This window comes from Talpa europaea, assembly GCF_964194135.1.
Source record: "Talpa europaea genome assembly, chromosome: 2".
Lineage (NCBI taxonomy): Eukaryota > Metazoa > Chordata > Mammalia > Eulipotyphla > Talpidae > Talpa > Talpa europaea.
In genome coordinates, this window is record NC_140068.1 from 80,647,073 (window position 1) to 80,668,266 (window position 21,194).

Here is a 21,194-nt window from a genome sequence, read left to right on the forward strand (position 1 = left end):
TCCCCTTCCCGGGAGGAAGGAGCGGGCGCCGAGTGGTGGGAAACCCGGGCCCACTTCCTGTGCGGGCAGCGCGGGCCCCCGCAGCCCCCGCGGCCTCCTCCCTGTGCGCGCGGGCGCCCGGGGCGCAGCGCCGGGAGCGCAGCGGGGCGCGGGAGCCGGGCGACCCGGACCCGGGCGGGGCGCGCGCCTCCCCGGCCCGCCCCCCCGCATCCCCGGCGGCGAGAGGGTTAAGCGCGCGGGGGGCGGGGCCGGAGCGAGCCGGGCGCGCGGGGTGCGGGCCGCGGTGGGGAGGGGGCTGCGGCCGGGGGCGGTTCCGGGCGGCGGGGGCGGGGGCGGGGGCGGGCGGAGGAAGGGGGCGGGCCCCAGAAGTTGCTCGGCGCTGGGCCGGCGGGCGGGAGCGCTAGCGGGCTGCGGGCCGGCGGGCGGACCGGGCCGGGGCTGGAGAAGTTTGCGCCGCGGCTCGTGAGCGCAGGGTGCGGGCCCCGCCGGCCGCTGTGCGCCCGCTGCCATGGCTTTCCGCAGGAGGACGAAAAGTTACCCGCTCTTCAGCCAGGAGTTCGTCATCCACAACCATGCGGACATCGGCTTCTGCTTGGTGCTCTGCGTCCTCATCGGACTTATGTTCGAGGTGAGCGAGATTGCCCGGGAGGGCAGTGCCCCCTCTTGTGCGCCGCCGTTGGACCCCTGCGGGGCCCCGGGGTCCTCATCTGAACTGGGGCGCCCGACTGCCATGTACGTTATCTGCATCCCCCCACCCCTGGCTTTGTGCACTTTCCCGGCTTTGTGCACTTTACCTCCCTCCCCACCCCCCCTTGGCCTCTTAGTCCAGACACCACCACCCTCTCCAGCTCCGCGCCTTGCCAGCCCTGCCCTGATCTGCCGCCCCCTTGGGCACCCACCGTGTCCTGCAGTTCTCTCTGCAGCCCCGAATCCCCAGCCTGGCCTCGAACCAACTGCCGCGCTGCCACTCTGGCCCGATGAGTGGGGTTTCCTTTTTGGTGTCCGGGAGCCGAGCCCAGAGACTCCCAGCCCCGCAGTCATTGCACAACTCCCCCTCCCAAGCGGTGACTGCCAGCTTTCCGGGCTTTTCCAGTGGGAGGGACCCCAACCCTTGTCCATCTCCCCACTGATTTTCTGGGTCTTTTGCATCCTCAACTCTGGAGCGTGCTTGGGGTGTTCACATGTGGCCCCTGCCCTGTGCCTGCCGTGCCCTTCCGCTGTGTTCCCAACCCCTCCCTCACTTTCCTTTTTCTTTTCTTTTTTCTTTTTCTTCTTCTTTTTCTTCTTCTTCTTCTTCTTCTTTTTTTGCCTTAATTATCCTTTATCATTCTCTGAGCTGTCCCTTTAGATCCATCTGTGGTAGACCCAAAACTTCTTCCCCTCTATCAAGGTAAGGAGAGGGACAGGGATACTCTCTGCTTTGAGGGGAAAGAGGATTCTCATAGCTGTGGGTTTCCAAGCCAGAAGAGGTTCCTTTCCCTGCAGCAGCTGCTGGCACAGGCCTTATAAAACTGGGAGTTTTAGTAAGCCCCCTGGCCACTCCCCCCCCACCCCCCAAGAAACATAGGCGGCTAATGGAAGGACTCCCTATTCTGGAGCGAGGAAAATGTGACTGAGTTTAGGGCTTGCTGTAGTATATCTTGTCTCAAAAGTGAGATTCATGACTGACACCCCCGCTCACCGTGGTCTCCTGTGAGGCAGCACATTGTCCTCCCTTCTGGACAGGGTTCCTTATCTGCCTTCCCTGGGATGCCTTAGGAAGCTGTAACCTTTTATAAACTGCCTGGTAGATGAGGGATTCCTGACCTGGCTAATTTCTCCTCCCCTGTCTCTGGGTTTTCTGTCTCCTCTCTAAGGATGACAAGCGTCTTCCTTGTCCGGGGAAGATGCCCTCATGCTGGGTACATACTTGTGGTGGTGGAGTCAGGATGGGATATGTGAATGTTTCCTTGGCTGGGCTAAGTGACATAAACCTGAGACTAGGATTGGAGTCTGCATTCTAGTTTTTGGTAGTGCTCTTTTATTTAAGTCCTCCTCTGCTTCCTCCCACCCCCTACACTCATGGTATATTGGAAGGGGCTGTGTCAAATCAGGGTTGCCCCTGTGTCCCACACTTCCCTCTGCTCTGCCCCTAGTCTAGTAGAAAACTCACTGCAGCCTCAGTTTCCCCATCCAGAAAGAGGTTAGTAAATCCCTTCTCCCTGAGAGTTACTGTAAGGTTTAATAGAGATCACGTAAGCAAGGAAATTCACAACAGAGTCTATGAATGTGAAACCAAAGTCTCTTTGCTCCTGAAACCCTATTATTATTTACTATAATAATAGCTTAAGGAAATAACACAGAATGGTTTTGTCCAGCCAATACACTCACTATCTATTTGCTGTCCTCCCTTCTAAGAAGCCTCCTGGTGCCGTGTCACCAGTCTTGGAGGGTGTGGTTGGAAAGACACACGTGATAGCTGTAGACCTCATAGCCACACGCTCTGCAGCTGGCAAAGTCTCTTGCCTAGCCTTATGGCTCTCTCTGCTGCTTCTGGCATTTGTTAGGGTTTGTGACTCTACCTGCTTTATTTGTGCTCAAAAAGAGCAGCCTAGTGGGTACACTTGGCACCTCTTTCTCACCATGCTTCTACTGTCGTGGAAAGTCCTGTGCATTAAGCCAATCACTCTGTGGGAGTTGCAAGTGCTGGGAGCCTAACTCCCAATACCTGACAGTAGACCTAGGCTCAAGGTGGGAAAATAAAATAACAAAATAATTGTGCTTTCCCCTCCTGAAATTGGATTGGGGCAGTGTAGAAGGGGCCCTGGCTGAAATGCCTGAAGGCTTCTTTCTGACACTCACTTCTAGAAAATTAGACCTACAGCCATATGGCTGGGCATATAGACAGGTGTCTTCTCTCAAAGGTGTGTTGTGGGATTGTGGGCCTGTGCTGGTGAGCTGTGAAGCTGCATTCCAACTTCTTTTATGAAGCCTGGGTGTTCTGATGTGCCAGGCCCATAGTAGCTCCTCATCCCCCACTGACTGACTCTAAACAGTGATAGGTATATTGGGGGGCCCTGGGAACTCAGCTTTCCTTATAGGAACCAGCTTAATCGCTTTTCGGCTCTTTGGAGAAGCACAGGTGGGCATCTTCACATTTGGAGTAAAATGGGTGAGGAGAGATTAGCACTGGATTTACTAGGTATTACTCAAGTCTTCTGCATTCTCTCCTAGAGGTGTGGTGCATATGTAGGGATGGATGCACATGGCCAGGAGGTCAGTCTAGCACTTAGCATACCTTTTCCTAGAAGCGAGGAAAGAAGGAAGTGGAGAGGGAAAGGAGAGCCAGAGAGAAAGATTTCAGGCTCTTGGGTTCTAACTTGGCAGAACTTAGAAGAACTTAGGCTTCATTTAGAAGCTGAATCAAGAAAACTTAGTCCTGTTCTTCCCACAAAGAGCAACTCTCCTGGCCACTCTTCCCTCTCGGGGTCCCCTGCCTGACCTCTGCCCATGAGGGGGGCCCCTGTTAGCCCAGGCCACGGCCCTTGCATCATCACTGGTCTCCATCCTTCCCTGCCTTGCTCCTTCCTCAATTCACTGGTTAGGTCACAAGTTCTAGAGGTGCTTACATTCCCCCCTGGGAACCCCAAGACTTCAGTTCTGTCCCCTGGGAGATGATGATTCCAGATTCCTCCCCTTGGGATCACTTCCTTCCACATGATAGAGGGTTCCCCTCCCTCCACCTTTTGACTTGGTTCCTGCCTATCCTGAGATTCCTTCTCCCATTTCCCAGGCAGGGGGGCATGTTCTTCCCCCTGAACCCAGGTTTTCTTTCCATCCTACAGGCTGTTTGGAATAGAGCTGTTCTGTGCAGCCACAGCACTTGGCTAAAAAATGTCAGGAATGTGGAGCTTTATTTCCTCCCTCGTTCCCTTCAGCTTTCTTTTTCTTAACTCTGCTTTCTGGAGAGGGGGAGCTGACTACTCCTCAGCGTGGCCCTTCAGCCCTGCCTTAGGTGGATTCTGGTCTGACCATCATTCAGGGTGTGGGCGGCCAGTTGGGGTGAGTGTGTATGTGTAGATTTGAAAGCAGCCTTCCCCTCCCCTTTGCCTTTGCTTTCCAGTGTCCCATTCAGTGCCACGTTTCAAACTGAAACAGGCAGGGGAAAAGGAAAACTCTCTCATGAGCAAGAGGAGAATGAGAAAAAGGGGGTATGAGGAAACAGAGGAAGCAATTTATTCATTACCTCCAAAATGGCATTTTGAGACAGAAACTTTGTTTGTTTGCTTTAAGGATCATTAGTAGTCTATGCAGCAAGGAAATATTTCTAAAATCCTGGGCCTGATGTTTGTAGGTTGGGTTTCTGTTTGGTCTGTGATGACTTAAGGGTCCAGAGAAAGTATTTGGGTAGTGACTGCTTTTTGCTTTTCAGTGGTTTGGCGGGAGGCAGATGTGATTGAACTACCTTTGCTCCAGAAGAGCTCTTCTTCTCTGTTCCTGACACGACGACAGACTGGTCAGGGTGATGTGTGTGTGGCCTGTACAGTGGCAGCCCATTGGGTCCCTGGCACCAGCTCACGTCCTCCCAGACATACCTGCAGGTGTGGTATGAGGCTGCTGGTCCTGTCTCTTAATACGAGCTTTATAAAACAATCCTGCTGAGACTGTGTTAATAAAAGAGCTATATAAATGCCCACAGACTTGCATCTGTGGACATTTGTCAGCTTTCTTTGATTAACTTCTAGCGCACTTTTAATACATCCCTTTGGCAGCGTTTATAATTCCTGACTTTATGCATCTTCCTCTCCAGCCTCTGACGCAGTCGTAGTCCATCAGTGGCATTTTAGAAAAATTAGTCAGGGGAAACCAAGAAGGCTCACTTATTCTCTTGGGTGCCCTTATCTGTCGTTGGATTTCTACATGCATTACTCAGCGATCTCAGCCACAGAGCAGAAATTTGGATTTTCTCCTAGTCAAGCCTCAAGTATAGCCCCTTCCTAGAGGGTATGGCGACCATCCCTGTTTCTTTTCTTAGCAAAAAATGTGATCAGTTAGTGAGTTTTTAACCCTAACTTCAGGATGAAGACTGAAATACCTGTAAAAACGCCCGGCTCTGTGCCTGGCACACGGCACTTACTCCCTGGTCTCAACCACCACGCTGATGGCTTCCTTGTTGGGTCTGTGAGTACCCCTCCGTCATGCCAGCAGCTCCGAGCGCCCTGCTTGTATTTCATCTTAGAAGTGACATGTTTTGCCGAAGACCTTTCCCCAAGTCCTCCAGTGCTAGCCTTCTGCTCTCCAAAGGGGGCGATCGCTCTCTCTACACGGAGCCCTCCTTTCTCCAGGGAGCCTGTGTGAGCGCCGGAACTGGCAGCTCAAGTGAGAACATCTGTTTTCTCTCTGACATCTATCTTATTAGAGCTCGGCCGTGGGTACTGGAGGGTCTTCGTGCTGTCACTGTTGGCTTTGCGGAGGAGCAGGAACCACGAGGACACCGGCCCACAGGGCCCCACAGAGGCCCACAGGAGCCCACAGGCTAAATAGGTGCTTGCTAGCTCTGGCTCTGTTGTCTAAACCCTCAGCGCTGGTTCCTGGGGGCATTGCTGGGACTGGTCACAACAGAGCGCCTTAGTCCTGACTGTTTGTAGAGTAACATGTGTTGCTATGGTGAAAACTTCACTCTGGCAGGCATGAGCTCTTTTTTTGATCTGCTTCTTCGTGGGCAGGGGCCCCAGAAATCACTCCGTGGCATAGCTGATGGCCCTCCTGTTCCCACTCTGATAAATGTCGAAGCCAGAGGGTTGATAAGACAGGATTAGAGTTCCCGGACTCCACGAGTGCTTTCTAATCAGTGAGAGTGCTATTAGCAGGCTTTGGTGGGAAATTTTTCTGATATTATCTTTTCACCTTTTTATCCAGAGCTTGGTATCTGGTATCCATTGGTACCTAATAGTTAAGGAGGGGGAGATGGGGGGGGGGCGGGCAGGGAAAGAAAACAGTGGAACTACTGACTCCTGACAGCCTTTTTTATTTAATGAGGAGACCTTTATTTTGTGCACAGTCTGTCACTTGCCTTTGTTTACCTCCATTGTCTCAAATGCCCCACAGCCGAAGAGACTGAAACCTAACTTAGTCACAGCTGGTTAATGTAGGGAGTTAACAGTAGTTTAAAGAGCTTTGCAAGCTGCTCCCCTGGCCAGGGGAGGTTCTCACAACTTTCCTTGCTTTTCAGCAGAAAGGAGCCGGATTGTATGGGAGGCTCTTAGACCTCAGGAACCCTCCACTGAGTTTGTAGGAGCCCAGGGTTAGGTGAGGAGCTGCTTCTTGGCTCTCTGCCCGAGCCATGTTGCCTCTTGACGGCTTCCCTCATTTGTCTTGAGGGGTTGGCAGCACTTTACATCTGTGAAATGCTTTACTAGCCTCACCCTGTAATCTGCATGGTTTATGGGGGTTGACATACCCATCCAGAGCCTGGCTTCTTGAGGAGAGTCTTGGCCAAGGACCATCCCCTTCACATTAGAGTTGGAGCCAAAATAAGAATTCAGCCACGTCTGGCTTGCATTTAGAGCTCAGGCCCAATGCGTCTGTGAATGGGACGGCTCCGGAATTTTGCCACAGGCTGCTTTATTTTTCTTTGTCTGAGTGGAATCTGTTTATTACCTGGAAGCTATGTCTGTGGGTCATTGTTCCACTTGGAGGCTTTTCAGCCTGCAACAATCATTGAAATTTGCATCTTCCTGAAAGAGACTGACCCAAGTATGTGTATCACATGTGAACATAGGTGAATGGGCAGAGACCTTATTATTAAGCTTACTGCCTTCTGTTAGCCAATGTCTGTAAGATTAGCTGCCCTGGCTGTTATATTTTCATTGCTCTTATCAAGTTAATGTTGTGGCCATAGCTCAAGGGCACATCTTTTCTTCAAATTTTACAAGTTCAAGGGCTAGAAGGAAACCAGATGTCATTTACTGTGTTTATAGATGAGGAAATAAAGCCCCCAGAGTTTGGGACTGTTGCCCAGGACAATAGAATGAATTTTTGAAAATATGGGACTTGAACCCACATCTTCTGACTCAAGTCTGGCGTATTTTCTGTAATTCTACCCCCTGCAATCTAAGACTCTACCTTTCACTGCTAGTGTATCTGACGAAGCCTTGAAACTGATATATCTTCTTAAGTTTGTTATGTCCATTTATTTAGCTGCTGTTTATTGAGTGTCTGAGTGCCTGCTGTGTGTCTGTGTGGAGCTCTGGGAATGCAGATGAACAAGGCAGGTCCCTGTCCTTAAAGAGGTCACAGTGTGGTCACTTTTAGCAGATACACTACTGGATAGAAGTCAGACCTTGAACTTGATGTTATTAGCAGGTGCAGCTACGGACATACAGACTGCTGGGTGTGCAGGCTGGTGGGCCTTGGCCTCAAGCCATTGCTGTTGGGGTGGGGAGGAGGTTATTGAATCGACACGTCATACCCTGAGCGTGGAGTTGTCAGTAGTCAGGACAAGAGTGGTGGTTGCTCTTAGACATCTTGTGAGGCGCAACCGATACTCTTGAATATTACAGCTTTGCAAGTAAGTGAACTGACCATAGGCAGTGAGTGCATAAGCACATGCACGTGCACAGGTGTGATTTCTAGTGTGAAGAGGCCTGTATGATTATGATTGAAGTCTTGGTTGAGGTTAGGAGAACTCTTGTTTGTGATTTCTGAAGATTTTTAACCTCGAATCGCCGCATAATCTGTACTGTTGCTTTTGGGTCAGTGGAGGTGGCCATCAGACCTGGGGAGAGAAGGAAGGATATAATCCTCCCAGCCTCAGCCTTGGGATATGGCTTCTTAATAAAGCTCCTAAATTTTGCCCTATTGGAGTCTTATTATCTTAATAATTCCCTACACTTTTATTATAAGGGTGTAGATACCCTTACTCTTTATAGAGAACTTTAAAGGGACTTTTTAGTGACCATTATAAAAACTTTTGTGATTTGTGGGGAGGGAGAAGGATGTGCCTACATCAGGACAAAGAATGAAGGTGTACTTTCCAGAGAAGGACCCCACTTTTCTCTTCTAACCTCCGTCCCCTGGCTTTGAAGAATGCCCAGGGCAGGGCTAGTTAGTCAACAAATGTTTACTGTCTGGTCTATATGTCTGCTGTGGTGCTGGAATCTAAGACAAGATAGCCTTGAGAGTCAGTGAGGACAGAGAAAAGTGGCATTAGGTTTGGAGGTGCCAGGAATGTGTTATCAGCGCCTTTCCGGAAGGATAAGAGCAGTCTGGGGGCTCCTGACCCAGAGGAGCCAGTCCTCCTCAGATAAACAGTCCTTCCCTCCAGCAATTCCTGGAGTCCTGCAGGAAGTCGCAGGGCCTGCTTCACAATGCCTGGTTTCCTGCTGAGAAGAATTCCTCAGAACTTGGAGCAGAATTGAACTTTTTAGACCCCTTGGTTCTGGAGTTTAGAGTGTGTGTAGTTTGTAGTCTGACTTTGCACTGGGTCAACTTTTGACCTCAGGGGGCAAGGAATACTTGTTTGCATGGATTTCGTGACTGTTGTTTAGAAGAGGGATGTTAAGGTGGAAGGGAATGAGTAACAGTTTGGTCTCTCTCTGGTTTGGCATGAAGTGTGAGCAAGCACACCTCTCCAGAGTCCTTGAGGCAAGGAGGTGTGAGCTCTGGGACCTGCAGGGACCTGGATTCTGCCCCAGACTCTGCCACTAAATAACCAGAGCCCCTTTACCTCTTTGGTCTGCACTTGCTTCATGTGGGTATCAGTGTCGTGTGGCTTCCCAGGCCTTCCTAACATGTTTATGCAGAACAAGACTGACAAATATGTGACCAGCTTAAGTTGCCACCCAGAAATTGGGAGAAGAAGGAAGGAAACACCTGCCTCCCTCACCCCCCTATGGAGATTTAGGGTTAGTCAGAATGAAATTGTTTCTCCTTTGGGTTAGCGGATTCAACTTCTAATGTTTATTCCATTTCTCATTTTTGTTGAAATCAGCTTCTGGCCTACATATGGGTTGACATGCAATACAATTTAGTGGGATCAGTGGTAGGGAAGGAGAAAACACTGTATATTGGGAAGTAATCAGCAGGGGTGATAGGGGGGTAGGCTTGGCTTTGTGACCTTCTTGTCAAGGTCCTGTGGCCTCTCCAAGGTTGACCAGGGGACTCGGAAAGAGGAAAAAAATAGTCATTGTCCTGGCCCATGCCAGGACTGGGTTTATCACACCAGACCTCTGATTATGTCTGGGGCCCTGAACACTCAGTGATGGGCTCAGCACATATGCTGAGCTTGACTTTTTTTTTTTTAAAGATTTATTTATGTATGCATACAATAACAGGTGTAGGCCAGAGGCATGAGGTGGTGGTGGGAGGGGGGTGCAGAAGAGGATTCACCAGAGACACAGTAGGGAGTGGAGTGGAGCAGGCCAATTGACCGAAATACGCTGTTGAGGGGAGCAGCAGGCGAGACAGGAGGGGTCTGCTGCGCCCTGTGGGTCAGCTCCCTGGCCAGGGATCGAAGTTGTGCCAGTGTCTGGCGGTAGCTTGATAGTGCTGAGATGCACTATCAAGGATTGAGGACCCTGGCTTGACTTCTTTGGTTTTGTTTTTCAGATCAGTAGGGGAACTCATTTTCTGAATTCTACCTTATGATCTGCCTCCACAACCCTAGACCCCAAGCACTCTTAAGGCTTTTGCAAGCCCCTACTTATCTCAAAGATCTCCTCAGTTACTCTGACCAAATAGCTTGCCTTCTTCCTCAAAATTACGAGAACAAATTTTAAGTGGCACAGGGGTGGGGCTGTTGAGGAGATCCATTCAGATTTTATTACATTCTTCTAAAGCTAGATTCAAGTAGGAATTACTCATTATAGTTAATGTGTGAAATGCCATAATTATTGACTCGCCTGTGCCATCTGAGATGGTAGCTACTAGCCACATTTGGCTCTTGAAGTGTAAATTCATTCAAATCAAATGAAACTGAACATCAGTTCCTCAGCCACACTTGGCCACATGGCAGATGTTCAACAGGACATTTCCATCACCGCAGAAGGTACTGGTCTCCACACTGCTATCTGAACTTTTGTTTCTTGTTTTTGTCGTAATAAATAGTGAGGGACCCTTGTGGTGTGCTTCTATTAAGGGGACCCTCAGAGGCCCTGAATTGCAGCAGCTGAGGTCATGGCCCTGAAGCCAGACTGCCTGAGTTTGAATTTTGGTTTTCCAAGTTCTTCATTGTCATCTTGGCAATCTTAACAATCTTAACAATCTTAACAACATCTTGACAATCTTCATTATCATCTTAACCTCTCTGTGCCTCTGTTTCTTCACCAGTAATCTGGGGAGACTGTGTCATGAAGTCATCAAGAGGGTTAGAAACATTAATCCATAAGCACTCAGAAGAAGGTCTGGTCCAGGGTCAGAGCCCCATACAGGTTACCATTGCCCTTAGTATATTTCAGACCAGTTGGAATAACTGAGTCCTCGCCTGTGTGCGACTCCCCTTTGTGGCTGACTCATCCATTTGCTGAGAAGCAGGGTGCAGGAAGAGGTGTGGGAGCAGCCTGACAGTGACCTGAAATCTGTGCCCTGACTCTGCTTCAGACCTTGGCTACTCCGGCAGGCCTCTGCTCAAAGCCGTCCACACTTACTTTACTTACAGATATGTAGAGCAGGGTTGTCTCCTTCCTGAGTTATAGAAGAAAAGAGTGATTTAAAATGGAAAGTGGGGGCTCCTTGGTGGCTCAAGGGTTAAGATGCAACCTTAGAAGCAATCCATAGCCCCTGCAGCACGAGTTCGATTCCTGGCCAGCCAGGGAGCAACCCACATGGCGCAGCAGACCTCTCCTGACTTGCCCGCTGCTCCCCTCAGCAGTGTACTTTGGTCATTCTGCCTGTTCTGTTTCCCACTCTGTCTCTGGTGAATCCTCACACCCCCCGCATCTCTGGCCTGTACCCCAGCTCTTGTATACATAAATAAATAAATCTTTAAAAATAAAATGAAATAAAATGGGAAGTGGCTGGGGTAGTTAACTGGTAGTAGCTGATGGCTGTGAGGCCTAGCCATTATTACATACTTGAACATCCTAAGTATAATGAGATAAAAACCAAAGCACAAAGACCTGGTGTCCTTTAGTACCTGAGCAAACACTTTCGGTAGGTTCTGAGGTTACGATGATAGCCTCGTACAATGCTGTACTTGAACGTAATGATTACCAATTGTTTCATGAAAAAAGAAAGGATATGCAGTATCCTCAGAAAGATTTTGGAAAGATTTTTGTCCTCTTTTCCAATTACTGTTAAGATTTCAATACCTAAATCTTTAGCAATATGAAAAACGTGACTGTCCAGAATGATCTGGCCCCTGAGATTTCTGGGGAGCCACAGTTTTATAGCCCTGAAGTTAAAGGCAAAGTCAGTTTGCTCTACTAGGTATTTTATTACCTAAGACATGTGAGAGAAACATTTTTGACAGTCTTATCATGCAGCCTGGGAGATGTCTTCATTCAACACTCTTTGGCCGCTCAGGCATTTAATTTTCTTTTTCTTTCTTAAATCATTCGGTCAGTATGCTTACTCTGTGTAAGACACTGGAATCTGAAATGCAGCCTATTTCATGTGCTTTCCTTTTTTGGCCTTTTTTGGAGGTACAGAAAGACAAGAATGAGATGTTTTTCAGCTATTGTTCCCTGATCCGCATACTCCAGGCATGACAGGTAAGGGCCTGTCAGATTGTCACTGGCCACTCACCACACCTTTAACTGCAGCTGTTGCCAAGAGTAACTGCACCTCTCAGTCTCCTCCCACTGGCTGGGTTCTCACTCACATGGCCCAGGGGACGTGGGTCTGCATTAAACTGGTTCTGAAATCGCCCCCTCGTTCTATAAGCACCGGTTAACTGTGCATTCATACGAGACATTGTTCTAGATGCTGGGAACACAGGGAAAGGACATGTTCCCCAATTACAGGGAGCAACCTCACCATCTAGTAAGGGAAACAGATAAAGGAAGCAAGTGCGTTGCTGGGCAGTGAGTACTCTAGTTAAGCTAACACTATATCCAGCACACGTTGATGTCCACTAACTCATGGTCTGCCAGAGCGGGGGCTTTGGGAGCACAAAAGAGGGCCTCAAGCCTAGAATCAGCGTGAGTGGATGCCAGGTAGGTCTAGGGGCGAGGGGGAGGGGGATTAGGCAGGGAGCAGCCTGCCGTGGTAAATAGGGGCAGGACTGGCATGGAGCATCAGGGTCCTCAGCAGAGTAGTGCCCATAGGGTGCTCCAGGGATGGGCAGGGACAAAGGGGAAGGAAAGGGAAAGAACTGGGGCCACATCACACAGGGCTTGAGGTCATGCTTAGAAGCTGAGATTTTTTTTTTCCTGGATTTAATAAGCCTTTGAAGACTTGGGCAGGACGGTGACGTGATGAGTTTGCTCTGGAGACCGCGTGGAGGATGAGATAGGTGAGGAGTGTGATCTGGAGTCTGTGGCCCTGATGCACGGGAGAGCTCCCCTCACCTGCACCCCCTTCCTACCAAAATTTCGTTCTCCACCCCCAAGCAGGAAGCGTGCTCCGGGACCCACAGGCCTGTTGATTCAGAAACCCACAGAGCCTCCTCTTTCCCCTACGTTTTATGTGACCCAGGGAAGTAGTGAGGCCGTGGTCTGGGGCTTGTAGGGTAGTTAGAGCTGGGAGCAAGAAACAGCTTTTCTGAGACCTTATTATAACCCTGAGGCCACATAGCCCTTGAGCATGAATATCATTCTTCTGTCTTATGTTGCTTTTGTGACTTTATCACTGAAGTGTCCTTCAGACTTGTTAAAAAGGAATTTTCCTCATCCACCGTGATTTCTAATTTTTTTTTAAAGTAGGGCCTTAGGTAGATCGAACATAATTTTCTACCACCTATAAATTTTTTAGCTAAAGAAGCCAAGAAGGGAAAAAAAATAGCCAAGAAGAGGTTTGCATTTAAGTTCTTAACTAAGGAAGCTGTTTCAGGGCTCACAGAGGTGGAGGGAGGGGAACTTCTCTTGAGGGGACTTATCTGGTGGGAGGGAGATGGTGTGGTTGATTACTGTGCTGAGGATGCAGGCATTGTTTCACTAAGTTATTGGGTATTCACTGTATCCTAGGGTCTACCTATGTTTTGTCAGGAGGCACCTGACAGGGGTGTCAGTTAAATAATTCTTACCAGCATACCTGACAAAATGTGGACTCGCTGGCCTGAACATGGTTTCCATCTCCAGACTTTTGCCAGACCTCTAGAAACAGACGCAGTGAGATTTCCCCCTTGTCTGATTTCTCACATCTTAGTGGAACAGCTGGGGGTCTTCTTACCAAGGCAAGGGTGTTGGTGGTCACCCACCATTCTATTTCACACCTCCTGGGACTTGGCCCCCCACAGGTGACTGTAGTTTACATACTCTCCAAAAGCAGAAATAAAAACAAGTGCGTATGTCAGAACATAAACCCATAGTCTTACTTCTCCTTGTCACATCCCCCATGACTCATCATTAACAGTTTTACCTCCTGAATTGCTGCCAACTCCCCTCTCTCCCTTCCTGCTCAGACCCTTGCTTTTGGCCCCATCAGCCCCCAGCCTCTTGTCTGGTCTCCTCTCATCCCTTTTCCAGAGTGCTAAGACTGATTGTCCTCAAACTCTGAGCATGGTAGCCCCTACTTAGGATCCTTCCATGGTGCTCACCTAAAATAGGGTGCTCAGCATAGCATTGGAGATTGCCATAGCCCCTGTCCTCCTCTGCACTCACTCAGTGCCCTGAGCCTGCACCCCAGAACAATCACCTGTGTTCTCAAACACTCCCCTCCCCCCACATCCCTCTCTGCTTTTGTTCTCACACACACCCTGCCCAAACCCTCTCTTTCCCCTTTTTATCCAGCTGACTCTGGTTTACCCTTAATGCCCACCTCAGATATCCCCCAGGCACCACCTATTCAAAGCACTTCCCCTAATAGAGTCCACCCCTCTGTCCCACCCGCCTCTGGTTTTCCTTGTCTATTCATTCAGCTAGACTTAGACCCAGCATTTTTCCTTTGCCAAGCACTGTTTCTAGGGCTAGGATAAAAGATGAAAAGACGAAGATTCTGCTGTCAGGGAGCCAGGAGTCCTCAGGGAGGTGACATTGTCATTGCTGCTCTTGTGTGTGAGGAACAGGGATAGGGAAGGGAGCATGACCCCCGGAAGGGTTAGGGGCAGTTCATTTTAAAAGGAGAAGTTTGGGCTTGGCCTTGAGGCCTGAGGGGTGTTGGCCAGGCAGACATACTGGGGTGTCCCAGGCAGAGAGAGGACATGTATAAAGGAAGAAGCCTGCAGCTGGGCAGGGGTCCTGGCAGGTCTCCATGCTGCCAGAGTAGAGTGGGGGGTAAGGAAGGAAGTGTTGGAAAATGAGTCTGGACTGGTAGGCAGGGTGTGAGCCGTGGAAGCCCTTGTTCAAAGTTTGGATTTGCTCCACAGCTGGGCTAGTAGGAAATCATTGATGATTCTAAGCACAGGAGCAACTCCATCAGATTTGTGCTAGGATATCACAGGCAGTGGGGCTGGAGCTGCCTGTCTGCACTTGCCGTGAGCCTCCCCCGCAACCCCCTGCCCCCCATAATGAAGGGGCCGCTTGACTTCTGTGTGGAACACGTGGTTGGTGCGAATGGATGGAGGCTGGTGGCAGCACCTGCAGGACTGTGTGTGTGTGTGTGTGTGTGTGTGTGAGGACTGTGTGTGTGTGTGTGTGTGTGTGTGTGTGTGTGAAGCTGCCTTTCTGCTGCTGGTGGTCATTTGCTTTTCTGTGTCCTCTGGGCTCTCAGATCACCAGGAAGAGAAGCTTGTGAGCCCCTTGCGAATGCTGGCTCCTTTAGCCCATGCATCTGGCTATCATCTTAACCTTTGAAAGCTTAAAAAGGAGAGTCTTTTGGTGTATGTATTTGGTGATACATTCACTTGGTTCAAAAATCTTTCATAGATTGATGGACATTTGGGTTGTTTCCACCATACTCATGAATAATGCTTCTGTGAACATTCACACAAGTTTTTGTGTGTACATATTATTTTTAATTTTCTTGGTTATATACCTGGGAATGGAATTGCTGGGTCACCTGATAATTTTAATATGGGAAAGCAGCCAGCATTGAAACTATAGTGAACAGTTTGTCTTTTTGATCTGAGAGTTACATCTCAAGGCTAGATTAATGAATATAGTTCATTATTATCCAGGCTTCACACAGCAGTGCTGGCTATTGAGAGTTATAGTTAATAGACTGCAGGCCAACAATCATCTATGATTCAGATGCAAATATTGTCAGAGTTCCCATAACAGAATTTACTGAATTTGTAGCACGTGAACTGTACTCTTTGGAGAATACCTAGGACAGAATATATTTGCCAGAATACTCAGGACGCAACTCTTGGCCTACGGTCATCACTTACTTGAAACAATCTAAAAATCCATCTATATTGAACTGGTTAATTAAGTTATAGTGTATCCATACAATGGAATGCGCTATAGCTGTTTGAAAGACGATAAGGTTAATCTTTGTGTTGGCACAGACTGATGTCTGAGAAAAGAAAATATGTTATAGGTTAGAATGTATAGGATGAGCCATTTTAATAAAAATTTCATGTTTTTATATATACAGGCAAAATCGGAAAAGATCATAGCTGACTGTCAATATTAGTTATATTTTTAGGAGGTACTTTAGTTTTCAACATTATATGTTTCTCATTAAATATTTTTAATGGTAGGTGTGAATAGCTTTTAAATTCATTTAATTACTCTCAATTCTATTTTGGAATACAAGTAATTTGAGATAAGACTTTCATCAGAAACACTAGATATCATAGGGTGTAATACTGCATATTAGCATATGACTAAATGCCAAAGAAAGTTGTGGTTAATGTAGTAGTCTTCTCACAAACTGTGTGAGCTCAGACTCAGAGGCATGGAGTCTGGCAACCAGGAAAGCCTTATAAAAGAAAAGTGAGATTGGCCTTAAAGGATGGTACCATTTATGTGGCACTTTACAGTTACAGATGTGCTCTGACTGCTTCCTTGGTACTGAGCACTGTAATAAACACTTGACTATATAGTCTTTCAGTCTTTACAATCACCCTGCTGGGTGGATGTTATGATTACTCCCATTTTACAGATGAGGAAACTGAGGTTTAGACAAACTAAGAGACCTGACCAGGCTCCCTTTGGTGATAAATGCTGGAGCCAGAATTCAGAGCCTATCTGTCTGACTTCAGAGTCTGAGTCCCATACTCCATTTTAAATGGAAGGAGACTGTGGTCTGGAGAATTTATGAGAGCACACAGCTAGTAAACTGGGGAGCCAGGATCTGAACTCGGGATGGTCCAAATAATACATCGTGTCTATTACACTGAGTTTGCTGATAAGAGTTCCAGGCTGTTGAAATACCCCAGGGTGGTCATGGGAGGCTAGGAGGCTCTGGATCAGGGCAGCCTGTGAAAGTCTTCTTCTGTGCCCCCTTTCTTAGAGATTCACATACTGCATAAACTTATTAAATTAGTCCAACATTTCTTAGACCTTCTTTTTTTTTTTTTTAAAAAGATTTATTTATTTATTTTATACAAGAACTGGGGCACAGGTCAGAAGTGAGGGAGGGTGAGAGAATTCACCAGAGCCAGAGCAGGGAGCAGAGGAGCAGAGTGACCGAAGACACTGCTGAGGGGAGCAGCAGGCAAGGCAGGAGAGGTCTGCTGCACCATGCAGGCTTCTCCCTGGCTGGCGGGGAATCGAATCGGTGCTGCAGAGGCCGCGGACAGCTTCGCAACGTGGCACTGCGCTCAACCGCTGTGCCACTGGGGAGGCCCTTCTTAGACCTTCTGACCATGTCTTTTCAAGTAATATTTAGTAACTTCCCTTGATCTCATTCTGTGAAAAACTGCCCTCCCATCATAGAAGGGAACGCAGGAGAAGGGGTTCATGAACATCTTTCTCTCCCCCTCTTTCAGTGAATAAATAAGAGTATCAGCTCTAAGGTCTGGGGTTAGAAGTGTGAGTTGGCGTGTATTTGTTGGAATTAGTCAAGTGGAATTTACTGGATGGACTTGGGGCCACGTGGCATCTCTCACCACCTGATTTTTCCTGCTTTAGGACACCAGAACAATCTCCAGAGCATCCCAATTGCCATCTCTTTATGACTTCAATTTCAGTAAATCATTATTCACTGTTGATAAGTTACCTATATAAACGCTCCCCTATACTTCTTCAACTCAAATTGTATAAATATCTCTCTTCCAAATTTCATGCAGAGTGAACATCAGCTGTATCTGAGTCCCCCCCACCACTTCCCCTGTAATACGTTCTGTTGCTTTTTATTTTTTAATTTTGGTAAAACATAAAACACCAATTTAACTGCCTTACCCATTTTTTTTTAAAGATTTATTTACTTATGCATACAAGAGCTGGGGCACAGGCCAGAGGTGTGGGTGGTGAGAGGATTCACCAGAGACAGAGCAGGGAACAGAACAGGCAGACTGACTAACACACACTACTGAGGGGAGCAGCAGGCAAGACAGGAAAGGTCTGCTGCGCCATGTGAATAGCAACCTGGCCGGGGACTGAACTTGTGCTGCAGTGGCTGTGGACAGCCTCATAGGTTGCGTCTTAACCTCTTACATCACCAGGGAGGCACTGCCTTACCCATTTGTAAAAAGTGCACAGTTCAGTAGTGTTAAGTACTTTCAATGTTGTTGTGCAACCAATTCTCCAGAACTCTTTTAAAAACTCATTGCATGACCCTGTATTGAATGCTTCCCTTGAAGCTGCCTGGGATATGGACTTGACTAAGAAGCACTGCCTGCTTAGTCTAAGGAAGGTGGTGAGAAAGCTACTGATTCCAGCCAGAATTGTGAGACCCGGTGATCACCAGTGCTTCAGGTCTCCTCTGTCCTGTCCTCCCATTGGCTTTTGGCTGATAGTTTCTCACCCATCACTCCTTGGAGCAGCTGCCCCAGCTCTCCAGAGCCTGGGGAGTAGTGGGTTTGCTTGTGTGAGATCTGTGTCTATACCTGGGTGCACGTGGCCAGGGGATGGGGTGGGACAGGAGAAGGGGTTGCTGCCAATACCACAGCTTCCCCAAGCCCCAAATCAATAGTTTACCCAAATATAGAGTCCTCGACCTTGTACCCTTCTGTTCAAGCCACTCTCAGTGTATCTTCTGTGTTTGTTCTGTTTGTGCCTACGTGCCTTTTCTCCCCTTTACTTCTAGAAAATGACCATGGTGATGTGACCCAAGTCTCAGAGTAGGGGCACGTGTAAAACTGAACAGACTGGAGAGGGTCATGTTTGGTCTGTGCATTTCCATGGAGACCTCTTGAGAGTAAAAGATGGCCGTGGCATTCTTGTACAGTACACAGACCTCCTCACGGAGAAGGTGGTTTGTTATGAAGATAAACTTGCAGTCTCTTCTTCCTGCAGGCTTGCAGCTCAATGCCTGAGTCATCTGGATAGGTGCCCTGTCTCTGAGTTTCATGTTGCTGGGTGGTGTTGGGCTTGTAAATACCAGGAAGTGTGTAGGGATTGGGAATGCAGACTTTGAATTCAAGTCCCCTGATTCTTTATAGTCACCTTCCTTTTACTGGCTGACTTGAGGAAGTTACTTCACTGCATCCCCCTTTTTCTGGTTAGTAAAATGGGAGTGAGAAGAACTGTGCCTACCTCATTGGGTTTGGGGAAGGATCCAGGGAGCTGATCATGCATGACTAGCACCTTTATAGAGCCTGCTGTCCAGTCAGGACTCATCACTGCTAGTTTACCCAGGAATATAAGTAATTATCTCTGTGACTCTTGCAGCTGTCACTAGGCACCTGCTTTTCTGTGCCTTTCATTTTCATATTACAGTTACGAACAGCCTGACCTCCTATGCATCCATTCCACACCAGATACACCTTTTACAATCAAACATTGCTACTTGGGCCACCAAAACCTTTAGCAAATGTGCAGGTTGAGTCAATTTGCTGAGGCTCTGAGCTCATGGTTCTCCCAGTGAATATCCCCCTCTACCGAACCACCACCCTTAGTGCCTCAGGCTCCAGAATCACCCTCAACCTTTCTGTTTTCTCAAAGATCCTATGGCTTTAGTGCTGCTTTCTGCCTTTTCCACTTGGAGAAAACTATGAGGTTGAATTAAATTGTGATCAGCCATGTGGAGTATTTTATACCTTGGTGACCTAGCTGAGCATTTTTTTTTTTTAATTAGCGGGGATATTACATATTGTGAGTGATTTTTTTAAAATAAGATTTATTTATTTATGCATACGAGAACTAGGGTGCAGGCCAGAGGCACAGGAGGTGAGAGGATTTACCAAAGACAATGGGGAGAAGAACAGGCTGATCTGGGCCTCCCCAGTGGTGCAGCGGGTTGAGTGCAGTGCTGTGAAGCTGTCTTGGCCTGTTCGGTTCCCGGCCGGCCAGGGAGAAATCCACATGGTGCGGCAAACATCTCCTGCCTCACCTGCTGCTCCCCTCAGCAGTGTCATCGATCTGTCTACCTATTCTGCTCCCCGCTCTGTCTCTGGTGAATTCTCTCACACTCCCGTGCCTCTGACTGTACCCCAGTTCTTGTATAAATAAATAAATCTAAAAAAAAAAAAAGAAAAGGTAGATCTACTGAAATATACTGCTGAGGGGAGCAGCAGGCAAGACAGGAGAGGTCTGCTGCGTCATGTGGGTTAGCTCCCTGGCTGGGGGCTCAGAGTCATGCTGCGGTGGCTGGGGATGGCTTCATATCAACGTGTCTTTAACCCCTGCACCACCAGAGAGGCCTTTGAGTGATTTTTGTTGAAGGATTTTCTTTGCTTTTTTTTTTTTAAAGATTTATTTTATTTATACAAGAGCCGGGGTACAGGCTAAATGCGCAGGAGGGTGAGAGGATTCACCAGAGACAGAGCAGGGAACAGAACAGGCAGACTGATGAAATACACTGCTGAGGGGAGCAGCAGGCAAGACAGGAGAGGTCTGCTGCGCCATGTGGGTAGCTCTGAGGCTGGCGGGGACCGAACGGGCACTGCAGAGGCTGTGGACAGCTTCACAGCACTGAGCTCAACCGCCCGCGCCACCAGGGAGGCCCTTTGCTGTTTGAATACTACTTTAATAAATAGATTTCCCCAAGTTCCTCCACTTAACACAATTGATTTAATTTCTACTCTATTCTTATGCCCCGGCACTATGGTTTTTCATGACCGTAATAAAAAGACACAGACCAATTTCTACTGAATGTTGAATCCAAATATTTTGAGATGAATCAGTTTTAAAAGATGAGGTCATTACATATCCTAAATGTCTACTGGCAAAGGATTGGATAGATCTGTAAATGGTAATATAAATTGGTATGTAATGTCATAGAATGATGTGCAAAATATTTGGTTTTGTGTGTGTGTATGTGTGTGTTTTAAAGCACATTATAGAAAGTGATGTTGGTGTGGGCCTTTTCCCCTAACGTTTGGATTTGTTTTATTTTTATAAAAAGATATCTACATGGATAATCACCAAAATATAATTAGTGGTTTTCTCTGTGTAATAATAGAATTTCAAGTAATTTTTATTTTTTTGTCCATGCTTGTGTCTGCTCATATAAATGAATGTATAGTTTCAATGAATGTATGTAATTTTGATGATCAGAAAGGCATATTAAATCTGTTTTCATTGAGGAAATGGAAAGTTTGGATTAGTGACAGAGCCTGTTTCTTGAAGAGCAGGAAAAGTGAATAGAGAGAAGTGGGAGAGACTGGGGTGTGGAGTGAAGGTTTGGTGGGGGTGTTAGAGAGAGAGAGAGGGACACATGCAGGCAGGAGGAGAAAGTTTGGCAGGCGGGTTAGGGTTAGGGGATGCTCTAAAGATAAGCCCATAATCTTGTTGTCATTCCCACCCACTGTAAATGAGAGCTTTGATTTTAGGAAGCCTTTTGGAGGGTGAAATAGGGGTACTTAAAATCATTCAGAGAAGCCTATCCAAAAGCCTCAAGAAAAATGCAAGTCAGGATTGACTTGAAGTAGAAATGAAACTTCTCAGTTCCAGATATTAACTGAACAAGTCACATGCATGAAATGGCCTATGGTGAAAATATAAGCTTTAAAAAACAGCAAATGAAAATGTGAAGTTTAAACCTCAACACAGCAGCCCCTTGTTGTTTGTGGAGCTGTGGAAATGGGCCACCCAGTCTGCTTTTGGGTGAGACCTGTTCATCTTGGT

The 21,194-nt window shown here is 47.7% G+C and overlaps 1 protein-coding gene across 1 annotated transcript in view; it reads left to right on the top strand.

Moving 5' to 3' along the window:
* Window positions 1-508: 508 nt before the first annotated feature.
* Window positions 509-21,194, top strand: part of TRAM2 (translocation associated membrane protein 2) — a gene marked incomplete at both ends in the record, with an annotated part of 74,310 nt that continues 53,624 nt past the window's right edge. The window contains one exon of the mRNA XM_084259593.1: window positions 509-628. Coding sequence (XP_084115719.1) covers window positions 509-628 — 120 coding nt within the window. The remainder of the gene's footprint in view (window positions 629-21,194) is intronic.